At 41.0% G+C, this 23,247-nt stretch overlaps 1 protein-coding gene across 1 annotated transcript; it reads left to right on the forward strand.

Moving 5' to 3' along the window:
• Nucleotides 1-4,802: 4,802 nt before the first annotated feature.
• On the forward strand, nt 4,803-8,915 carry LOC109505102 (BTB/POZ domain-containing protein At2g46260-like). Its single transcript, XM_019847086.2, has 6 exons — nt 4,803-5,058; nt 5,738-6,040; nt 7,157-7,293; nt 7,475-7,538; nt 7,622-7,928; nt 8,046-8,915. Exons 1-6 carry the CDS (start codon nt 4,803-4,805, stop codon nt 8,872-8,874), a joined length of 1,896 nt encoding a protein of 631 aa, XP_019702645.2. The 3' UTR covers nt 8,875-8,915.
• The last annotated feature ends 14,332 nt before the right edge of the window (nt 8,916-23,247 follow it).

Raw genomic sequence — 23,247 nt, forward strand, 5'->3', positions numbered from 1 at the left:
GACCTCCATCAGCACCTGGGTTTTCGATGCGTTGAGGGGGGCATAGTTGCAGAATCTTCCTGGGGGAGAACCCCGCCGAGCCCGACGATCCGGGCTTCCCTGCCTGCGTACCCAGAGAGGAGTCTAGACATGCTTGTGCCCGGGAGGAGTTCGAGAACGTGGCCGAGCTTCTCTCGGCCCTTTTTTGACTGCGGACTTACTCGAGTCTCCCGCCTGCCACTCTCTCGCGGTCTCCTCATCCTTCATTTTGAAGGCTTCTTCTGCTCGGGAGTACCCTTTGGTCCGAGCCAACAGGTCAGCAAAATTCCTGGGATACTTCTTTTCCAGGGAGAATAAAAGGTCGTTCTTCTGAAGGCCACCTTTCAGGGCGGCCATCGCTACCGATTGGTCCAAGTTCCGGACCTCCAATGCGGCGATGTTGAAACGGTTGATGTAGGCCCGAATGAATTCTCCCTCCCTCTGCTTGATGTTGATGAGAGACTCTGAACCCTTTCGGGGATGCCGGCTGCTAACAAAATGAGCCACAACTTGGTAGCTCATCTGATCAAAGGAAAAGATGGTACCCGACTTCAGTACCGAGTACTAGTTTCTCGTCGCTCCCTTCAAGGTGGATGGGAAGGCTCGGCATAGAATGGCGTCGGGCGCGCCATGAAGCAGCATCATTGTCTGGAAGGCCTCCAGGTGGTCAACTAGGTCCGAAGTCCCGTCATAGCTTTCGAGCTGAGGGAGCTTGAAGTTCGACGGGATCGGTTCCTGCATGATCATCTGAGAAAAAGGGGGGTCAGTACAAATATCCTCACCATAAGCGGGAGGAGCGTGGCGGAGTTCTTCGATCCGCCGGTTCATCTCCTGGAGCCTCCGATCCAGGAAATCCTCTCGACTACGGGTCTCGAGGGTCTTCTGGTAGAATGGAGGCAGAGATCTTCCGGAGGTGGAATCATGGTCCGATAGAGGGCTCTCCACCCTTGGATTCGTCTTTTCGGGAAAGACAGGGTGGCTGGTCCAAGTGGCCCATCCCACCGTCGGATTTTGGAGTTCTGGCGATGCTCTTTCCGGTTGCACTGATGCCTGCGGCTGCTGCTGCTGTTGTATGGCCTACACAGCTTCAGTGAGGCCCCTGACCTACTGCGCCAGTAGGTCTAATTGCTCCGTGCCAACCACCGCTGTCGGAGGAGGGGGTAGAGGCTGGGAGACTGGAGGTGAGGCCGGAGCCTAAGATCTGGCCGCGGAGGCCGTGGATCGCTGTGTGGATGCTTTGCGGGGAGGCATCGGGCGAAGATCAAGTGGGGGAAGGAGGAGTGGATGTCGAAAAAGATGACCGGAGGTGATCCCGTTGAGTGCTCCTTTAAGAACAAGGGTGCTGTGAAGACACAGCCCTTCCTCTAGCGCCAATCCTGTTGGTGCAAAAATCTACCTGCGTCGGAGAAGCTGGAGTCGAGGGAGTCGCGGTCGCCGCCGGGACCTGCAAAAGAAGTCTAAACTAGAGGTGGGGTTGCTCCGGCAAGATCCTCCGACGCTCAAGTCAGTTCTCTGCCTCAACAAGAATGGAGTGCTCGAACGAAAATTTTAGCAGAGTTTTGGGATAGAAAATAGAGCTTAGAAAATAATGTATCTGGGGTCCCCCTTTTATAGGCGGAGGGAGCAACAGACTGATAGCGATGTTTGTAACCGTCTGGCAGTGGGCTGCCCATGGTCAGGAGGAGTTTGTTGCGAAGAGTAGTAGAGTGAAATCGTGGCTATCACCGGGACATGCCACATGGAGTCTGTCGTGGGGAGTGGAGCGGCATCCGTTGTCGCGACTTGCCAGAGGATGGAGGAATCGTGCGGTATCTATCGCAGGAAGTGGAGCAGGATCATAACCATTATTGTGGTCTGTCAGGGAGTGATGGAGACACACGAAATCTGTCGTAGGAAGTAGAGCAGAGTCGTGGCCGTTACTGCGGCCGGCCAGGGAGTGATAGAGCCGCATGGAATCCGTCGCAGGAAGTGGAGCAGAGTCGTGGCCGTTGCTGTGGCCTGCTAGAGGGTCCAGGCCTGTCGGCCGAAGTCTGGCTGGAGTGTCTGGTGGAGAGAGGTGGCTAGTTACCCGTCTGAGAGGAGCTCGGAGTCCGGCTCTCTTAGGAGTCTGGACGAAGTCTTCCTTCAATCGAAGTCGGGGACGAGGTCTGGCTCCTGTGGGAGTCCGGACAGAGTCTTCCCACAGCTGGAGTCAGAGACGAGATCTGGTTCCCGTAGGAGCCCGGGCGAAGTCTACCTACAATCAAAGTAAGGGGCGAAGTCCGTTTCCCTTAGGAGTCCGAACGAAGTCTACCTGCAATTGGAGTCGTGGGCGGAGTCCGGCTCCCGTAGGAGTCTGGACGAAGTCTGCCTACAGCCGAAGTCGAGGACGAGGTCCAGCTCCCATAGGAGTCCGGACAGAGTCTACCTGCAATTGGAGTTGTGGGCGGAGTCAGGCTCCCGTAGGAGTCCGGACGAAGTCTGCCTGCAGCCGGAGTCGGGGACGAGGTCCGGCTCTCGTAGGAGTCGGGGCGGAGTCTTCCTGCAGCCGGAGTTGGGGATGAGGTCCGGCTCTAGTAGGAGTCCGGGCAGAGTCTACCTGCAATTGGAGTTGTGGGCGGAGTCCGGCTCCCATAGGAGTCCGGACGAAGTCTGCCTGCAGCCAGAGTCGGAGACAAGGTCCGGCTCCCGTAGGAGTCCGGGCGGAGTCTTCCTGCAGTCGGAGTTGGGGACGAGGTCCGGCTCCCGTAGGAGTCCGGGCAGAGTCTTCCTGCAGTCGGAGTTGAAGACGAGGTACGGCTCTCATAGGAGTCCGGGCAGAGTCTACCTGCAATTGGAGTTGGGGGCGAAGTCCGGCTCCCGTAGGAGTCCGGACGAAGTCTACCTACAATTGGAGTCGTGGGCGGAGTCCGGCTCCCGTAGGAGTCCGGACGAAGTCTGCCTGCAGCCGGAGTCGGGGACGAGGTCCGGCTCCCGTAGGAGTCCGGGCAGAGTCTACCTGCAATTGGAGTTATGGGCGAAGTCCGGCTCCCATAGGAGTTCGGACGAAGTCTGCCTGCAGCCGGAGTTGGGGACGAGGTCCGGCTCCCGTAGGAGTCCGGGCAGAGTCTACTTGCAGCCGGAGTTGGGGACGAGGTCCGGCTCCCGTAGGAGTCCGGGCGGAGTCTACTTGCAATTGGAGTTGTGGGGGAAGTCCGGCTCCCGTAGGAGTCCGGACGAAGTCTGCCTGCAGCCGGAGTCGGAGACGAGGTCCGGCTCCCGTAGGAGTCCAAGCGGAGTCTTCCTGCAGCCGGAGTTGGGGACGAGGTCCGGCTCCCGTAGGAGTCCGGGCAGAGTCTTCCTGCAGCCGGAGTTGGAGATGAGGTCCGACTCCCGTAGGAGTTCGGGCAGAGTCTACCTGCAATTGAAGTTGGGGGCGAAGTCCGGCTCCTGTAGGAGTCCGGATGAAGTCTACCTGCAATTGGAGTCGTGGGCGGAGTCCGGCTCCCGTAGGAGTCCGGACGAAGTCTACCTGCAGCCGGAGTCGGGGACGAGGTCCGGCTCCCGTAGGAGTCCGAACAGAGTCTACCTTCAATTGGAGTTGTGGGCCGAGTCCGGCTCCCGTAGGAGTTCGGACGAAGTCTGCCTACAGCCGGAGTTGGGGACGAGGTCCGGCTCCCGTAGGAGTCCGGGCAGAGTCTTCCTGCAGCCGGAGTTGGGGACGAGGTCCGGCTCCCGTAGGAGTCCGGGCAGAGTCTACCTGCAGCTGGAGTTGGGGACGAGGTCCGGCTCCCGTAGGAGTCCGGGCGGAGTCTAGAAGATGGTCGATCATCGTGGAAATTTAGGTGGAGTCCATCCGTCGTGAAGAATCCGATCGATACTGGTGGGGGCTTATCCGTCAGCAAAACTTGGGAGTGTTGTGGGGGCTCGGCCACCCGGGAGATTTGAAGAGGCGTCGTCGGAGGTCGGAAGTCGGTTGGATCCCCGGAGGGTCACTCCTGTCACGAACTTCGACTGGGAGGTATTTTATACCCAACAGAGGATAAATTAAAAAATCCGTCTTGAAAATAGATCGAAATTACAATTACACCTAATAATTTTCAAAACCTACAATTATATCCTTAACATTTTATTCAATCTTACGATCTAACTCATACAGTTAGACAACCCATTAATATTGGCTTGAATCTAATTGTCACATTCTCATAAATTTTTAAAATAACGAAAATAGTATCGAACAAAAAATTAAAAAATGAAGTGGGAAACTTCCCGTCTATAAAATCCGGTCTCCCCTGCTCTCTGTCTCTATGCCTCAGGAAGAACCGAAGCAACAGAATAAATTGGTCGACGTCAAGGAATAGAAGGAGGAGAGGGAGTATCTGTCACAGGGTTGAGAGATCGGAAGAATCCACATAGTGATGATTGGGAGCTGGAGGGGAGAAGCAATAAACAGTCAGCTGTTTTCCCTGATCAGACCATTCGTAGCGACATGTTCGATACGATCTTGCCATATACTGGGGAGGCACGTACAAAAGGTCCTTTCTCAACTTCGTGCGGCAATGGAGGAGGAGGCAAGCAAAAGGTCTCGGAGCAACCAATCCGGAGGGTCCGGCAGTGGAAAGGGTCGCGGGAAGAGGCAAACCCAAGAGGGAGGTGGTGGATCTTAGAAATATCCTCATCCACTGGGCTCGTGCTGTGCAATCGACGATCGCTGGAATGCAAATGAACTACTGGAGCAGATCAGGCAGCACCCTTCCCCTTATGGAGATGCGACTCAGAGGCGGGCCCATTACTTCGCCGATGGGCTTCAGGCTCGCCTAGCGAGCATGGGGTGCGAGGTCTACAACGCTCTGGTGGCGAGACGAAGTTGTACGGCTGACACCTTGAAGGCACATCATCTTTGCATGTCTGCATGCCCTTTCCAGAAGATCTCTCATTTCTTCTCTAGCGAGACCATTTTGAACGTAGCTGAGATGGCGACAAAGGTGCACGTGGTAGACTATGGCATCAGCTACGGCTTCAATGGTCATGTTTCTTCCAACGCCTCTCTTCCAGGAGCTCGGGTTCTCTCAGCACCATACGGTGCAATGCACAGCACATCATCCATCGTATGACGAATGATTGTATGTGGATGCATATTCATTGTGCACGATCATATACGATCATATACGATCATCGATTGTACGATAGACGAGATGTGCCGTGCACCGCACTCTGCGGTGTATGGTAGAGGATCCGCACGGCTTTTCTAAACCTGATGGCCCCTGATGCTTCGGATCATTGGTGGGTTCCCGAGGCTTCAAATCCTTGATAATTTTACCACATTTGTGGGCTCTCGAGGCTTCAAATCCTTGATAATTTTAATGTGGTAGATCATATCAAAAAATTAAATATGGTAGGATTTTGCCTAACTTTGAGAGATAAAGAATTTTGAAGAGAGATGACGTTTCAGTTTTTAGATTAAAAGAGGAAATTACAAGAAGATAACCAAATACTCAAAACCAGAAGGAAATTAAATTTTCATAGGTAGCAACGAGGTAATTTTAGCTTAATTGGGATGCTATTTGGGAGCGTACGGTGGGTGCTGTTCAAATTAAAAGTTGTAGCTACGCCAACGCTAGATGCACGTTTCTCTAGCGGTTGCAACGGTCTATCTTCTGGCTTGCCAAAAACCGTTATTTCCGTCATCTTGGCGGATTTCGCTTCTCCTTCCTCCGCCCTCCCAGCTAACACTTGGATTCTGCTTTATAACTGGGCTTAGGTAGGGTTAATGAGATCATCTCTCTCTCTCTACCCCACGTCTGCTCCCTCCCTGCCTACGTCCTCTTCCTCCGCTCTCCCAGCGACTTATCGGATTCTCCCTCCGCCTCCCTATTCCTACAATCTATGGAGTCACCCACCAAAAAGACTAAAGGAGATGGGGGGATTAGTATCCGTAATCCAGATCAACATCTCATGGTACGGATTGTTTCAAAGCCACAACCTGATGACAGGGAACGCATCGGCACAAGAGACTCTCTGCAGCCCAATGCAGAGAGATCAGACGATGTCGATAACCATGAAGGTTTATTTCTTTGAGTGATTACTTATTGCTTTTCATTTTCCTTTCTCAAATTAGATTAGAAGGAAAATGGATCTGGTAAATGTGCAGACGTCAAAAAGAAGCAGAAGTCTCTCAAGGAATCTTGAAGTTTGATTTTTTTCCAAATTTTGCAATGCTTGATATTGTTTTTCTGTCAATTGTTGATTGTTCTATTGTTTTTCCTCTGACTGTGTATTCTTTTTGCTTGTTTGGTCAAGATTTATTATCAATGTTCAATATGGAATTTAACGAAACAATCCAAATGGACCCATAGATCATGAATGATTTGCATAATCATCACAACATTTGTATGAAGGTTGACTAAATGAGTGAATGCTGTGAAATACCAGACAATTAAGAACCAAGAATTGAAGTAATAGGAAAAAGAGGAGAACTATTTAGGACATAAAGACAACTTCTGGACTTCAATTTATTTTGAAGTGTCATATTGTTTGTAATCACTCTCCAGATTGGTGCATCTTTATATACCTTTAAGTTTCTGTTTCATACCGATAGGTTTTCTTGGCTACAGAAAGCCTATAGAATCTAGAGTAGGCTCTATGTAGCCGTCATTGATGACTTTCATGCTGAAGGTTCCATAATATGGCGCTGATGTATTTCATCATTGAGCTTTGTTTGGTTTCTCTTGAGTTTTTATCCCATCTGACATTGCGTACATCTAACTACAGACAGTACTTGTTAAGCACGGATAATGGAACTTACTTCCAACCGTATCTAATGTTTTTTATCTTTCTTTTCCAAGAAAGAAAGAAAAATAAAGCCATATCTAATGAGTTCACATCTAAATTTCATCTTTTATTGTGATCTGCCATCTATAATTGTTTTTGCAAAACATGCTCATGTTTTGTATCATAGGTTGGCAAACTTTAGATCACCGCCTGCCTTCATACTTGTTGTCCATCCAGCTTCTGGTTATCTATTCAACATCTACAGTTTGTCAAATATTAACAAGAAGCCTGAATCAATTGACATAGTTCTAGATTTGCACTTTTGTTTCCATTTTAAGAAGCGAAAGAGATGGCTCATTTGCTCTTTCAGCTCTAAATAGAATAATGCTTGCATTCTACGTTACTGTAGGGAATAAGGCTCTGCGTGGTATACATATTTCTAGGCGGTCGAGTGTAGATTTTTCTACTTCTGGCGATTACTCTGTGGAAATAGTCATTAATGTTGATTATTCACTTTTATCCTTCCAAAGCTCTCTCTTTCGCAAGGTAAGAACCTAAATTAAGTTTCATCTTAGTTCCTCATTTTTTTTTATTTAATTCACCAAATCACCTACCGCACTTTCGTAGTTCTTGGTTATATTGTTCAATTCACTTAACCACCTACCGCACTTTAACAGTTATTTTTTATGTTGTTCAAATCACTTGACCACCTACTGCACTTTTGCAGTTACACGGTGAAATGAAGAGAGAATCACGAGAGAGACCTCTGACCATTCAAATTGAAGCATCTGGTATGTGCTAAACTATTTGACTTCAAGGTGACTTATTCACCCAGTAATCGATGTGATATTTTGTATATGATTTGATGGAACAGAGGAAAATGCCTTCATTGGGCTTCTGGAGTTCATTCATTCTTCTAGTATGCCATCACTATGTTACGAAGAAATCGTGGATTTGCTGCTGGCTTCAGATAAGTTCCAGGTTCTTTCATGTGCTAAGAAATGCATACGCCAGCTGGTATGGAAGCCTAACTGGGCATTCTCTTGCTTCAAGCTTTGCGATAAAGTGCACTGGGCCGATATAAGAGAGTTACTAGCGAAGAAAGCAATGGATTATGTTACTGAAACTAATCCTAATAGAATGATGTCTCTGAAAGAAAAGGAAGAGCGTCATAGAACGAGGTTACTACTGATCACCTAATCCTTTTTTTTTTTTTTTTGAATAACTTTTGTGAATAATCATTCTGCATAAATCTTAGTTTTTCAGTGACTAATAAACCTTTTGATTCTACCGATCAGCATTGAGAATGAACTTCTTCAGCTACCGTTCTCTGCAATCAAAGCTGTCTTCTGCATGGACAATCTCAAGGTTGAATCAGAAGATGTTTTGTATGATTTTTTGCTGTATTGGGCTCGGATCCACTACCCAAAACCAGAAGACCGTTGCAGTGCCAAGGAATTGCATCTCGAATGCCTCATCCGCTTCACCTACCTGACACACCAAAAGCTGGAAGAGGCCCTCCAATGTGACTTCTTTTACCCTGAATCCATATCCAAGGCTATCACTGAGGCCCTACTTTTCAAAGTCAGGGAACCATACTGCCGCCGGTGCCGATCACCATTCTGCTCGAGCAACCAATTTCTTGAGCGGAAATACAAGCGAACGCCCGTAATGGTTACCAGGCTTCCATTCCCAGATGACTGTTGCAAAGTCTATTTTAGCCTTACCAAGAATGAGTTGTGGGAAATGTTTTCCAAGAAAGCCAGAAGAGAGTCGCAGGACTTCCAGTTTGGCCACCAACTCTTCAGTCTAGCGGCTTCCTGGAATGAGGACAGTGGGAAAACTTGTTTTGGGTTGAGTATTAATGCCAAGGCAAAACCCTCGGATGATGTTGTCTATGCCACTAGGTTTCTAGCAATGAGAGAAGTACACGACAGAGTGGGGTTTTTTGAGGTAGGCAGTGATACTGTGCTTCAAACCAATCAGGTTAGTGCTCGCAGTAATGACCTGATCCCAGAGTTCTGGTCAGAATTTCGCAACGGCACTTGCTGTTACATGATTGGTGAAATTCTTCATCTATGTGCCGAGATCACTTGCAAACAGACAGACAGATCTTCTGCCAGCTAAGTTGTTCCAGTTTGCCGAATTAGGCCGTACATGAGTCAGATTCCCAGAGATCATTTGCTTGTATTGAAAAACCAAAAAAAGAATGTCCATGGTTGGAAATAGAATTCATTTTAATCGTATTTGTTCTCTTTTGAGGTCATACCATGCCTGAGTTGTGCAATGCATCATTGCATTAGTCCATGCAAACAATCCCAAAGAGAAGAAATCAGTTAGTCAAGTTCATGTGCGAAATTTTAGTTAAGAGGAACAATTGGAATGGATGTTGACAAGCCATAGATATATATCCATCAACTTGTCAGGACCAAAATCGATCTATGATCATGCCATAAATATAGGTTGTGACTGTTAATAATACTCATAGACCACTGAGTACACCTGGAAAATAGAGGTATACATTTTAGATCCAACTGGTGCAAGGGAAACTCAGAAAAGCTGTGGGTTTGACTTTTAAATCTAGTGCACTGGCAATCAGGATTACCAACCAACGAAGGAGGCATAAATAATCTAATTTACATAAAAGGGGTTGGTTTCCACGCAAAAAGCTTTCACAACTAACCACGCAAGGTCCTCTAGCCACTGCATTTGTGTTAAAGGGTGCCTATGCTTTGATGCTGCCCTAGTTTCATGCTTGTTCATGCATAAGAGTTGAATATAAGTAGTCAGAATGCTTGCTTCTCCTCTTCCCACACCTATTTACTTATATCCACTTCTCTCTAATATAGGCTCAGGTGTGGTGCTCTCAAATCTTGGGAGATCAGGAGATGAGCCATAGAGTTAGCTCAAAGAGTCTAGGGTCGATTTGGATTCTAGGATGGAGGTTGTCAGCCTTCATAGACTTGAGGCGCGAGTTTAGAGGCTTCAAAGGACTAAGTCATAATTGGACTAGATTTTGGTTCAAAGGATTGAAAGTATGCAAGACATGTACTAAAAAAAAATACTATTAGCGATGGTTAAATACCGTCACTAATAGTGATTTTGTATAAGCGATGGCACCCCGTCGCTAAAAAACTGATGAAAATAACCCAGTCGCTAATTATCCTTACTAGTGGCGGCAACTTGGCCGTCGCTAATAAAAGTAATTAGTGTCGGCATCAGTGATACCATCGCTAATAGTTTTTAAATTTTTTTAATTAAAATTTAAAAAAAACTATTAGCAACGCTGTCGTTAATGTCGTCGCTAATAGTATTTTAATTTTTATTCAAATTTTAAAAAACTATTAGCGATGGCATAGCCGTCACTAATGCCGTCGTTAATAGATTTTTTTTAAAAAAATTATAATTAAATATTTTAAAACTTATTTTATAATTTTTTACTAAAACTTATTATAAATAAAATAATAACTACTTAAAATAATTATAATAAAAAGTAAAATATATATTATACAGTTTTACAAATCTGCTTTACAAGTTTAAAAATTACATGCATATCAAAAAAAAAAAAAATCATGTAACATCCTTTTCGTCGTCCTCCTCATCCTCCTCCTGCTTCTGTACATCCTCTTCAGCAGCTAATGGATGAGAGCCGGATATTTCAGCATTCTGTAATGAAGAAAAATAAAATATTATTAATAAGTTTTGATATGAAAATATAAATATTAATATGGAGACGTATATTTTGATACACTACTCTGATTCTCAAATAAATTATTTTTATATTTCCATTCGATGATACGGAGCTATAGATACTCTCGATCCATCGTTTGGATGGTTAGATTAAATTTTTACTTCCTAAATTTTTTTTTTGGACTTAAGTCTAAACATGTGAAGCTTCTAAATATAAAATTCTAAAATAAATAAAAAAAATTATTAATAGGCTTACTTGCTCTGAGAGTCGGGTGCTGCTCTATGTGACTGTGGGGTCACTGGTTGTTGCTCCTAGATTGATTTTGATGATTACAAAGCAGATTGAAGGGATACAAATATTTTTATTTGAAAAAGTCTTTATGCTCTTCAGGGGCAAAATCGTAATTTTACTAAAATCCTGATTTGATAGTATTATTTGGTAGAACAAGTGATTTGTAATCTATTGATGAAAATTTCATTATTTTTGGACTTATATTTTTGAAGTTATGAATGTTTGAAGTGCATGAGTCGACTCATGAGTCAACTCATGGCACAATGAGCTGCTTGGCACGCTAAAATTTCCCTTGGCACGCTGGTTTTTTGGCTTGGCACGACCTGTGAGTCGACTCATGAGTCGACCCACAAGGCATGAGTCGACTCATGAGTCGACTTCTGCTGTTTTGGGCCAAAATATCTAGAAACCCAAATCTCTGATTTTTGCAACAGAGGTCGACTCATGAGTCGACCCCTGAAGCATGAGTCGACTCATGAGTCGACCCCTGCGACAGGAATTGTCCGCAACGGCTAGTTTTTTGCCCATTTTAGTTGCCTTTAATGCTCACTTTAAATGCTCTAACGGCTCTTTTTCTGCCTAAAATATTTTTCCTTGTTTCTAAAAGCTATAAAAGGTTTCAAAAGGTGAAAAACAAAAAGGGGATCTACAATATACACGAGAGATACAAGAGATCTACAATATACACAAGAGACATACAAGAGATTTTGAAAGAGAAAAGCAAGAGCGTTCAAAAGGGCATTCAAGAGCATTCAAAGAGAGGGTTTTTCAAGCCAACTTTTCAACCTTGATCAAGAGCTCTTTCAAAGCCTTCAAGAAGCCTTCAATCAAAGCTCACCTATTCCTCAAGCGTTCATTCAACTCTTCATCCACCTTGAGGAAATCCAAAAGGGGATTCTTCATTTGAGTAAAGTGCATTTAATGTTATATTCGCTCATTTAAGGAGCTATTCTTGTACTTATTTATGCTCTAAACTGTCTTACTCTTTGTGAGTAATTGTTCTTGTTTTTGGAGGGTTTCCAAAACAAGGGAAGGTTGATCCGAACATGAAATCAGAGTGTTTTGGGTTGGCTTGTACCCGGAAAACAAGTGGACTAGCTTGGGATAGCTAGTGTCGGAGGTTCCGACGTTTGTATTCGGGTTGAATACAAGTATAGTGGATTGGAATTTCCAAGTAGGAGCTTGGAGAGTGGATGTAGGTGCAAGGTTGGCACCGAACCACTATAAATCCTTGTGTTTGTAGTGTGCTTTATTGTTTCTCTTTATTTCTTTATTATATCCTTGCATTCTTGCTTTAGGTAATTAATCTTGAACTAAAGTCTTTCTCTTCATTCATCAAGCTTCTAACAAATACTTTTCATAAGTAATTAGTTAAGCTTAAATTTTATAAAACCCAATTCATCCCCCCCTCTTGGGTTGCATAGCTGGGCAACAAGTGGTATCAGAGCCCGGTGCTCTAGCCCTTCTTTGATCTAACAATCAAAGAGCCAAAGATCTATGCAACCCATGTCGGTACTTCTCTAGCCGAGGGGCAATCTACCAACCGACCTTCACTTTTCAATGGATCTAATTACACCTATTGGAAAGCTCGGATGAAGATATTCATACAAGCACTCGACTATGATATGTGGAGTATCATAGTGAACGGTCCTCACACACCCACCAAGATTATAGATGGTGAGGAGTCAACCAAACCCGAGAAAGAATGGGATGAGGTTGATAAGAAATTGGCACAATTAAATGCTAAAGCTATGAATGTTCTTTATTGTGCACTTGATGAAAATGAATTTAATCGCATTTCTACTTGTGCATCTGCTAAAGAAATATGGGATAGGTTAGAAGTAACCCATGAGGGAACAAATCAAGTAAAAGAGTCTAAAATAAACATGCTTGTGCATAAATATGAATTATTTAAAATGGAGCATGATGAGTCCATAACTGCTATGTTTACTCGTTTTACTGATATAATTAATGGTTTGAAGAGTCTTGGCAAATCTTATACTAACAGTGAGCTTGTAAGGAAGATTCTCAGGTCATTGCCAAGAACTTGGAAAGCCAAGATGACTGCCATCCAAGAAGCAAAGGACTTGAACACTCTACCTCTAGAAGAGCTTCTTGGATCCTTGATGACTCATGAACTTAGCATGAAGCAACATCAAGAGGATGAAGTCAAAAAGAAAAGAACCATTGCCCTCAAATCCACAGCTTCGCTTGATGATGAAACGGATGACACTGAAGATGAAGAACAGGATGAAGAGATGGCTCTCATCACCCGGAGATTTAAGAAGTTTCTAAGAAAAAGGAAACAGGAGATGAGAAAGAAGTCATTCACAAAAGGGGAACAAAGCAAAGAGAACGAGAAAGATCAACCCCTTATATGCTACGAGTGCAAGAAGCCGGGACATTTCAAATCCGAATGTCCACAACTGAAGAAAGGTCCCAAAAAGTTCAAAAAGAAAGTAATGATGGCGACTTGGAGTGCGAGTGATGACTCAAGCTCCGATGAGGAAACCTCAACAGAACAAGCCAACCTGTGCCTTATGGCACACGAAAATGAGGTGTGTCTAGCATCCCAAGGAGGAAACAGGAAATGGTATCTTGACAGTGGATGCTCGAGATACATGACTGGTGATGAATCACAATTCATCACGCTTGATGCTAAGGATGGAGGGATGGTCACCTTTGGAGATAATGGCAAAGGAAAGATCATCAGGATAGGTAACATTGGTATCACTCCCTCCAAATACATTAAAAATATTTTGTTAGTTAAAGGTTTAAAGCATAACTTACTTAGCATTAGTCAATTTTGTGATAAAGGGTATAAAGTTGTTTTTGAATCATCTGTTTGCATTGTGACTAGTCCTATTAACGATGGCATTAAATTTATAGGACATAGGCATGGCAATGTTTATATGGTAGATTTGAATGATTTAGCCAAATTAGACATGCAATGCCTAGTTTCCTAGAATGCTAAAGTTAATGAGACTAGTTGGCTTTGGCATCGTAGACTTGCACATATTAGCATGCATTCTCTTTCAAAATTAATTAAGAAAGAATTAGTTCTTGGTTTGCCAAAACTGAATTTTGAAAAGGATAGAATTTGTGATGCATGCCAATTAGGTAAACAAACTAGAGTTTCATTTAAATCCAAAAATATTGTTTCAACTTCTAGACCTTTAGAGCTCTTGCATATGGACTTATTTGGACCAACTAGAACCACTAGTCTAGGAGAAAAATGATATGGTTTTGTAATTATAGATGATTACTCTCGTTTTACTTGGGTTTTCTTTTTGGCACACAAAGATGAAACTTTTCATATTTTCACTAAATTTCATCGAAAAGTCACTAATGAAAAAGGGTTTTCAATTCAAAATATTAGAAGTGATCATGGAACTGAATTTGAAAATCAAGACTTTGAAAATTTTTGTGATGAAAATGGAATTGGCCATAACTTCTCTGCTCCTAGGACACCCCAACAGAATGGGGTAGTTGAAAGGAAAAACAGAACCTTAGAAGAAATGACCCGTACCATGCTTTGTGAAAGCAACCTTCCAAGATATTTTTGGACGGAAGCAATTAACACAGCATGTTACATTTTAAATCGTGCTTTGATTAGACAATTTTTAAAGAAAACCCCCTATGAACTTTGGAAAGGAAGAAAACCAAATATTGTATATTTTCATGTTTTTGGTTGCCGATGTTTTGTATTAAATAATGGCAAAGAAAGACTTGATAAATTTGATACAAAATCAGATGAAGCAATCTTTCTAGGTTACTCCTCCACTAGTAAAGCATTTAGAGTTTTCAACAAAAGAACTTTAGTAGTTGAGGAGTCCATACATGTTATTTTTAATGAATCTAACGATCTTCCTTCAAGGAAGAATGAGGGTGTTGATGATGCAGATCCACTAATAGAAGGTATGAAGGAGATCTCTCTGAAAGATTCAGCAACTCCAGAAGACAAGGATCAAGAAGACAAACAAGATGAGAGAGGTGAAGAAATTCAAGAACAACCTCAAGGTACAAATGACCTACCCAAGGAATGGAGGTATGTTCACAACCACCCTAAGGAGTTAATTATTGGTGATCCTATGCATGGGGTAAAAATCTGTTCTTCACTTAGAGATGTACTTAATCATTGTGCTTTTGTATCTCATCTTGAACCTAAAACTTTTGAAGAAGCTGAAAATGATCATAATTGGATTAATGCAATGCAAGAGGAACTTAATCAATTTGAAAGAAATAATGTTTGGACCTTAGTATCAAGACCTAAAAATTATTCAATAATTGGCACAAAATGGGTCTTTAGAAATAAATTAGATGAGCATGGAAATGTAATTAGAAATAAAGCAAGACTGGTTGCTAAGGGATATAATCAAGAAGAAGGAATTGATTTTGATGAAACCTTTGCACCTGTTGCTAGATTAGAAGCTATTAGACTTCTACTTGCATATGCTTGCTTTATGAAATTCAAATTATTTCAAATGGATGTTAAAAGTGCATTTTTAAATGGATATATTGCTGAAGAAGTATATGTAGAACAACCCCCTGGATTTGAAAATCATGCTTTTCCTAATCATGTCTTTAGATTAAATAAAGCTTTATATGGATTAAAACAAGCACCTAGAGCATGGTATGATAGGCTAAGCAAATTTTTACTAAATAATAGTTTTTCAAGAGGTAATGTAGATACAACCCTCTTTATTAAAAGAAATCAAAATGATATGCTAGTTATACAAATTTATGTTGATAACATAATTTTTGGGTCTACTAATGAATCCCTTTGTCAAGACTTTGCTAAGCTTATGCAGGGGGAGTTCGAGATGAGCATGATGGAAGAACTCACCTTCTTCTTCGGACTCCAAATCAAACAATCAAAAGAGGGAATCTCCATCACCCAAAGCAAGTACACCAAGGAACTACTCAAAAGATTTGGAATGGAGAACTGCAAACCAATTGGCACACCAATGAGTCTCTCATGTAAGCTTGACAAGGATGATGAAGGTAAATGTGTAGACTTAAAATACTATAGAGGTATGATTGGCTCATTATTATATTTAACTGCAAGTAGGCCTGATATCATGTTTAGTGTTTGTTTATGTGCTAGATATCAATCTAATCCTAAAGAATCTCATTTGAATGCTGTTAAAAGAATCCTTAGATACTTAAATGGTACTCAAACTCTAGGGTTATGGTACTCTAAGGACTCACAAATTGATTTATTAGGATATTCAGATGCTGATTTTGCTGGATGTAAATTAGATAGAAAAAGTACAAGTGGAACTTGCCAATTTTTTGGAGTTAATCTAATCTCATGGTTTAGCAAGAAATAAAATTCGGTGGCACTGTCTACGGCTGAGGCCGAATACATTGCAGCCGAAAGTTGTTGTGCTCAAATCTTGTGGATTAAGCAACAACTCGAAGACTTTGGAATCAAACTTAATAAAACACCAATAAGATGTGACAACACAAGTGCCATAAATCTATCTAAAAATCCAATTCAACACTCAAGATCCAAACATATTGAAATAAGACATCATTTTATAAGAGAACATGTTCAAAACAAAAATATAATTCTTGAATATGTTTGCACTGAAAATCAATTAGCTGATATCTTTACAAAGGTCCTTAGTGAGGATAGATTCTGTGAAATTAGGAGAAATCTAGGAATTCTAGATCCATATGCCTAAATTTTTTCTCAATTTCCAAGAATTGATGTCAAAAATTCTTAGAGCTCAATTTCCAACATCTATCCTGGTTTCAAAAGCTCAAGTTTATCATTCTAAAAACTTATCTTTGAGCAAAACTCCTTCTCCCAAAATTTCAGATTTTTTTGGAATTTATTCATATTTTTTCTGAATTTCTGAACTTCATGAGTCGACCTCCATGAGTCGACTCAATGGCAAACTTGTTATTTCCTCAAACTTCCCACGGGCTCATTGTTTTTATATGGGATCCTGTTCGTGAGCCGACTCATCCTTTCATCTTCCTCCTTCCAAAAGCCGACTTCCCCATTTCCTTTTGCTCCAAATCCAAGGATCTAGCTCGAGGCACTTCTCCCTCCTCCTCTCCACCAAAAATTGCCACCTTGGAAAGGGATTTTTGTGCTTTCTCCCATTGTTTGGCACGGTTGGAGCGTGCCCTAGCACTCCACCATTCTTCCCAAATCCACCTCTTTTCTCCACCAAAATCCCTCTTCACTCTCTTGTGATCCCTCCTCCACTCATTCACTTGTTCCTCCAAGTCTCCTTGCTTGCTACTGTAGTGAATATGGCTCCGAAGATGAAGCTTCCCCAAAGAAGAAAGTCAGTCCGTGAGCTTGAAAAAAATGTCCGAAAGAAAAGGCAAGCTGCTCGATCTTCCACTGCTTCCACTCCAGCTTCAGTATCTGCTCAAGGTCCCCCTCAATCCTCCCTAAGCCCCAGTAAGAATCCTCTATCTGATAGAAAAGTTGAAACCGGAAAGAATATAGATTTTTGGTTCTTTGAAAAAGAGGATTTTACATTTGCAACCAAGATTAAAAACCAAGGATGGGGTTTCTACTGCTCCCTTAAGGAAGTCACCTATGTTGACCTAGTTAGAGAATTCTACCAGAATCTACATTATGGAAATGGGTCAGTGACTTCAACAGTCAAGGGTATTGATATTTGCTTGGATTCTAGTATATTGGGAGAAATACTTCATTTGCCTAGTGAGGGTTACTCTTATATGGAACTCCCAGTAAAAGAAGAGGGGATCAGTGTTATACTAGGGGGAACTTATTCAGGGAGTTTAAAGAAATTGGAAGCAAAGATTTTGTCCATTGAGATGAGGATCCTGCATCATATGGTAACGAAGCTCTTCTTTCCTAGGAGTGGTAGGCATGATTTACTTTCCAGCAGAGATGTTTGTATCATGTTTCATATCATCACTCAGACCCCCCTGAACCTCCCTGCACTTATGATAGAGGCAATGAGAGAGACTTTGAACAGATCTAAGGCACACTTGTCTTTTGGTATGGCCCTTACTCGAGTATTTAGGAGGTTTGGAGTTAGCTGTGAGGGGGAGGCTTCTACTAAGCTCTCTCATGTGGACACCTTCAACCAACACACCCTGCACCGAATGGGTTTTACAAAGACTGATGGTGGTTGGATCAAGGGATCTGAGGAGAGAGCTGAGGAGAGAGCTGGGGAGAGAACTGAAGATAGAGCTGAAGACAGAGTTGAAGACAGAGCTGAAGAAGAAGGTCCATCATCTCCTATTCATGACTTCAGGGCAGCATCACCAGATATCCAGTTCATTCCTGATACAGAGGCTGGCCCTTCAGAGTTTACTAGGATGCCCACACCAGTGTATCAGCCAGAGAGCAGAGCACCTCAATCAGAGTTCAGACTGGCTGACGATCAGATCGAGCAGATATCACAGCGTGTGGCCTCTTTGCTATCTAGTCAGTGGAGCAGTACTACTTTTGCACCAGGAGCCACTTCTTCTGATCAGACCATGACTCTCCACATATCCACTGTGTTTCAGATGATATCAGATCAGTCCATCCGGATTCAGCAGCTTGAGGACACCGTCTGGAGACTGACTGGCAGAGTTCTTGACTTGCAGGGGCAAGTCCTTGCTTTGGCCCATCCTCAGCCACAGGAGTCCACTATTGAGGTCACAGACCTCACTGCAGAGGCTGGCAGGCTCAGAGGAGCACTGGAGGGTGGATATGAGTTACTGAGGAAAGAGATCCGAGGATCGAGTGAGCATGCATCCACTCAGTTCACTGCTCTACTTCAGTCTGTTTCCAGAGCACTGAACGTACTTGATTCCATCAGACTCACCCTTTCTGTTCAGTCCTTAGCCTCTCAGCATTCTCAGCCACCCAGTTCATCTCGCTCTCCTGCTCATGCCAGAGGCAGACGGGGTAGAGGACGCACTTCTGATCGAGATCCATCAGCTTCTCATCCCATATCTGATGACTCCGATCCATGACTTATCATGATCATTACTAAATCCTAGGTGTTAGTGTCTTGTTCTAGGATCTGTATTTTGGGGCCATGTATTGACAATTAGCTGGTTGACTTTTATATTATGAACTATGTATTGAAACAATTATGGTTTTATGGTATCATCTTTTACTTATATTTCTACCTTTTGTAATGATGTCGATCATATTTTGGTTATATATATTCTCCTTGTTGAAATATTGTCTTCTCTTTGTTGTTGTTTGCTGTTAATAATTGCTGTATTAAGGAGGAGCAAACATCTGTGATAAACTCTAAAAGGGGAAAAATTAAAGAATATTTCAGAAAAAGGAGTTAACTATGTTTGATGATGTCAAAAAGGAGGAGAAATTAAACAAAAAAAAAATCCATCAAAAGCAAAACCATAAATTATGAGCAATTAAAGAAAAAGCAATCCATCAAAAGCAAAACCATAAATTATGAGCAATTAAAGAAAAAGCAACCCATCAAAAGCAAAACTACAAATTATGAGAAATTAATGAATGAATTGGAGAATTTAAAGAACAATATCAAAAGTACAATGCTAAGTACAATGCAAATAAGTAACTTTTAAATTACTTCTTTACATATGCTCTGATTTGCTTTAAAAATTTAAATATGCTCTGATATACTTCAAAATTCCAACTTGCTTTGATATATCTTTTGAAATTTTATTTACCTTGATACATCTTAAGAAATTTAACTTACTCTGATACATCTTAAAATTTTTAACTTGCTCTGATACATTGTAAAATTTTTTTTCTGATAACATTGTAAAATTATTTTTCTTGCTCTGATACATTGCAAAATTTATTTTTCTCTTGCTCTGATACATCTTAAACTCAAAATGATCTAATACACTTTCCAAATCAACTCTTAAACATGCTTTCGCACACATAATTATTTTTTGTATCAAAAGCAATTAAAGCACATAATTATTTTTTGCTCTGATGCTAAAACTAAAATCAAATGAGAATGAGCAAATTTTCAAAATACAGCTTGATCTGATAACAAAAACAAATTTTCTGCTCTAACACCAAAATCACATAATCCAATGAGCATATCTTCAAATCTTTAAGCAAATGGGCAAACTATTCTTGCATATGACCATTTATATCACATGCCAAAAGAATCATACTCTTTTCAAGCATATAAATCTATAATGCATTCACATAAATGCTTTTGTTCAAGTATTTTGTCATCATCAAAAAGGAAGAGATTGTTGCTCCTAGATTGATTTTGATGATTACAAAGCAGATTGAAGAGATACAAATATTTTTATTTGAAAAAGTCTTTATGCTCTTCAGGGGCAAAATCATAATTTTATTAAAATCTTGATTTGATAGTATCATTTGGTAGAACAAGTGATTTGTAATCTATTGATGAAAATTTCATTATTTTTGGACTTATATTTTTGAAGTTATGAATGTTTGAAGTGCATGAGTCGACTCATGAGTCAACTCATGGCACAATGAGCTGCTTGGCACGCTAAAATTTCCCTTGGCACGCTGGTTTTTTGGCTTGGCACGACCTATGAGTCGACTCATGAGTCGACCCACAAGGCATGAGTCGACTCATGAGTCGACTTCTGCTGTTTTGGGCCAAAATATCCAGAAACCCAAATCTTTGGTTTTTGCAACAGAGGTCGACTCATGAGTCGACCCCTGAAGCATGAGTCGACTCATGAGTCGACCCCTGCGATGGGAATTATCCGCAATGGCTAGTTTTTTGCCCGTTTTAGTTGCCTTTAATGCTCACTTTAAATGCTCTAACGGCTCTTTTTCTGCCTAAAATATTTTTTCTTGTTTCTAAAAGCTATAAAAGGTTTCAAAAGGTGAAAAACAAAAAGGGGATCTACAATATACACGAGAGATACAAGAGATCTACAATATACACAAGAGACATACAAGAGATTTTGAAAGAGAAAAGCAAGAGCGTTCAAGAGGGCATTCAAGAGCATTCAAAGAGAGGGTTTTTCAAGCCAACTTTTCAACCTTGATCAAGAGCTCTTTCAAAGCCTTCAAGAAGCCTTCAATCAAAGCTCACCTATTCTTCAAGCGTTCATTCAACTCTTCATCCATCTTGAGAAAATCCAAAAGGGGATTCTTCATTTGAGTAAAGTGCATTTAATGTTATATTCGCTCATTTAAGGAGCTATTCTTGTACTTATTTATGCTCTAAACTGTCTTACTCTTTGTGAGTAATTGTTCTTATTTTTGGAGGGTTTCCAAAACAAGGGAAGGTTGATCCGAACCTGAAATCGAAGTATTTTGGATTGGCTTGTACCCGAAAAATAAGTGGACTAGCTTGGGATAGTTAGTGTCGGAGGTTCCGACATTTGTATTCGGGTTGAATACAAGTATAGTGGATTGGAATTCCCAAGTAGGAGCTTGGGGAGTGGATGTAGGTGCAAGGTTGGCACCGAACCACTATAAATCCTTGTGTTTGTGGTGTGCTTTATTGTTTCTCTTTATTTCTTTATTATATCCTTGCATTCTTGCTTTAGGTAATTAATCTTGAACTAAAGTCTTTCTCCTCATTCATCAAGCTTCTAACAAATACTTTTCATAAGTAATTAGTTAAGCTTAAATTTTATAAAACCCAATTCACCCCCCCTCTTGGGTTGCATAGCTGGGCAACACTGGTGACCCCACGTCGTCCGAATCTGAAAGCATCATGATATCATAAAGAATGTTATATTAGATAATAAAGGATAAAATAATATTAAAAAAAATATCTAAAGTATTAGAGTTCACCACGTTGAAGATCAATAATTGCAATGATCAATTCCTATCACGATGAAATTTTCAAAGATTACTCGAGCCTATCGACCAAGGCTATAGACTTGTTGAATACATCAGTGTAGCATGCATGTAGTCCAAAATATCTAATTCTTGCACCATCGGACTAGAGCCGATCCGATGGTGGCCCGACCAATTCACCCCTACTGTCATCCTCTCCATCCTCCTTCTACTCCTATACATCCTTTCTAGCAGTTGGTAGATTAGAGCTAGATATTCTAATATCTTGTAATGAAAAAAAATAAAATATTATTAATAAATTTTGATATAAAAATATATATATTAATACGAAGAGTATATTTCGATATACTACTTCGATTTTCGAACAAATTATTTCTACACATTTCATTCGATGATACGGAGCTATAGTCACTCTGGCCCATTATTTGGATGGTTAGATTGAACTAGTAGATCATTTTAATATCCATTAAGTTTGGATTATCATTAGAGAAAATAAGAAAGCAAACATAAGAATGTAGCAAGCAAAATCCATCAGCACCTATCGACTTTAAGACATTAAATGAGAATAAAAAAAAGAGCCCATAGCAATCTGTGGAGCTATTTTTTTCAATATCTAGTAATTAAGTTTGGATCATCATCAGAAAAAATAAGACGATAACCATAAGAATATAGCAAGCAAAATTCATCGACACCCATCAGCTTTAAGACATCATATGGGAATGAAAAAAGGAGCCTATAGCATATACCTCATGCCAAATATATCACATGTTTAGCTTACCTCGTGCCAAATATATTATAATCATGGGCTACCTTCAAATTTGTTAGACAACTCAGCAAGCAACAGGAGTGATATGAACATAATAGCGATATGAACATCGGATGAAATAAGAAAGCAAACATAAAAATGTAGCAAGCAAAATCCATCGGTAACTATCGGCTTTAAGACATCATATGAGAATAAGAAAAAAAATCCATAGCAATATGTAGAGCCAATCCTTTCAATATTCTTTTAGTTTGGATCATCATCAGGAAAAATAAGAAGACAACCATAAGAATATAGCAATCAAAATCTATTGGCCCCCATCAGCTTTAAGACATCATATCGGAAGAAGAAAAAGATGCCATAACATACCCCATGCCAAATGTATTAGTTGTTTAACATACCTCGTACCAAGTGGAGCATACCCCGATTATAAAGAACTCCGTTGTTAGCTAAAAATAGGTCAAAAAATTAAAAGATAATAATAATCAGATATTCACAAAATATCCATCTTGAGAACAATCATCAGCATAGCATGAACAAAATAGAAATCTAGAAAAGCAAATAAATAATTACACCAATCATTGCTATATAACTTGTGATTTTATCATGCGTCAAAGCTGGCACTTAAAAAAAAAATCAAATAAAATAAATAAATAAGTCATCCAATATCGATGATAGTGGATGTTGACATTCCTTATGCACACGAATCCCAAAAAATTATATTTATATAGAAAAATAAGCAAATAAATAAATAAATAAGGATAACATAAAATCCTTACCAATAAAAAAATAAAATAAATAAATCATGATGAATGACGACATCCTCACGCACCATCCCAATAAATCCTGCTCTTGTTGTGAAATATATTGAAAATTATATCCCAAAGTCAATCATTAGTCTGTTAACGGTTATGCTCATATTTATACTTATATATGAATTGATAAATAATAAAATATTATTTGACTTTTTTATCACAAGATTATACATCTTCTTCAATGAACTCCATTATTGTGATGAAG

The sequence above is a fragment of the Elaeis guineensis genome, chromosome 1 (assembly GCF_000442705.2).
Source record: "Elaeis guineensis isolate ETL-2024a chromosome 1, EG11, whole genome shotgun sequence".
NCBI lineage: Eukaryota > Viridiplantae > Streptophyta > Magnoliopsida > Arecales > Arecaceae > Elaeis > Elaeis guineensis.

Coding starts and splice junctions, on each gene's coding strand:
- LOC109505102 (XM_019847086.2), top strand. CDS start 4,803: ATGGGGTGCGAGGTCTACAACGCTCTGGTGGCGAGACGAAGTTGTACG. Junction 6,041..7,156: donor CGATGTCGATAACCATGAAG/GTTTATTTCTTT, acceptor ACGTTACTGTAG/GGAATAAGGCTCTGCGTGGT. Junction 7,539..7,621: donor CATTCAAATTGAAGCATCTG/GTATGTGCTAAA, acceptor TTGATGGAACAG/AGGAAAATGCCTTCATTGGG.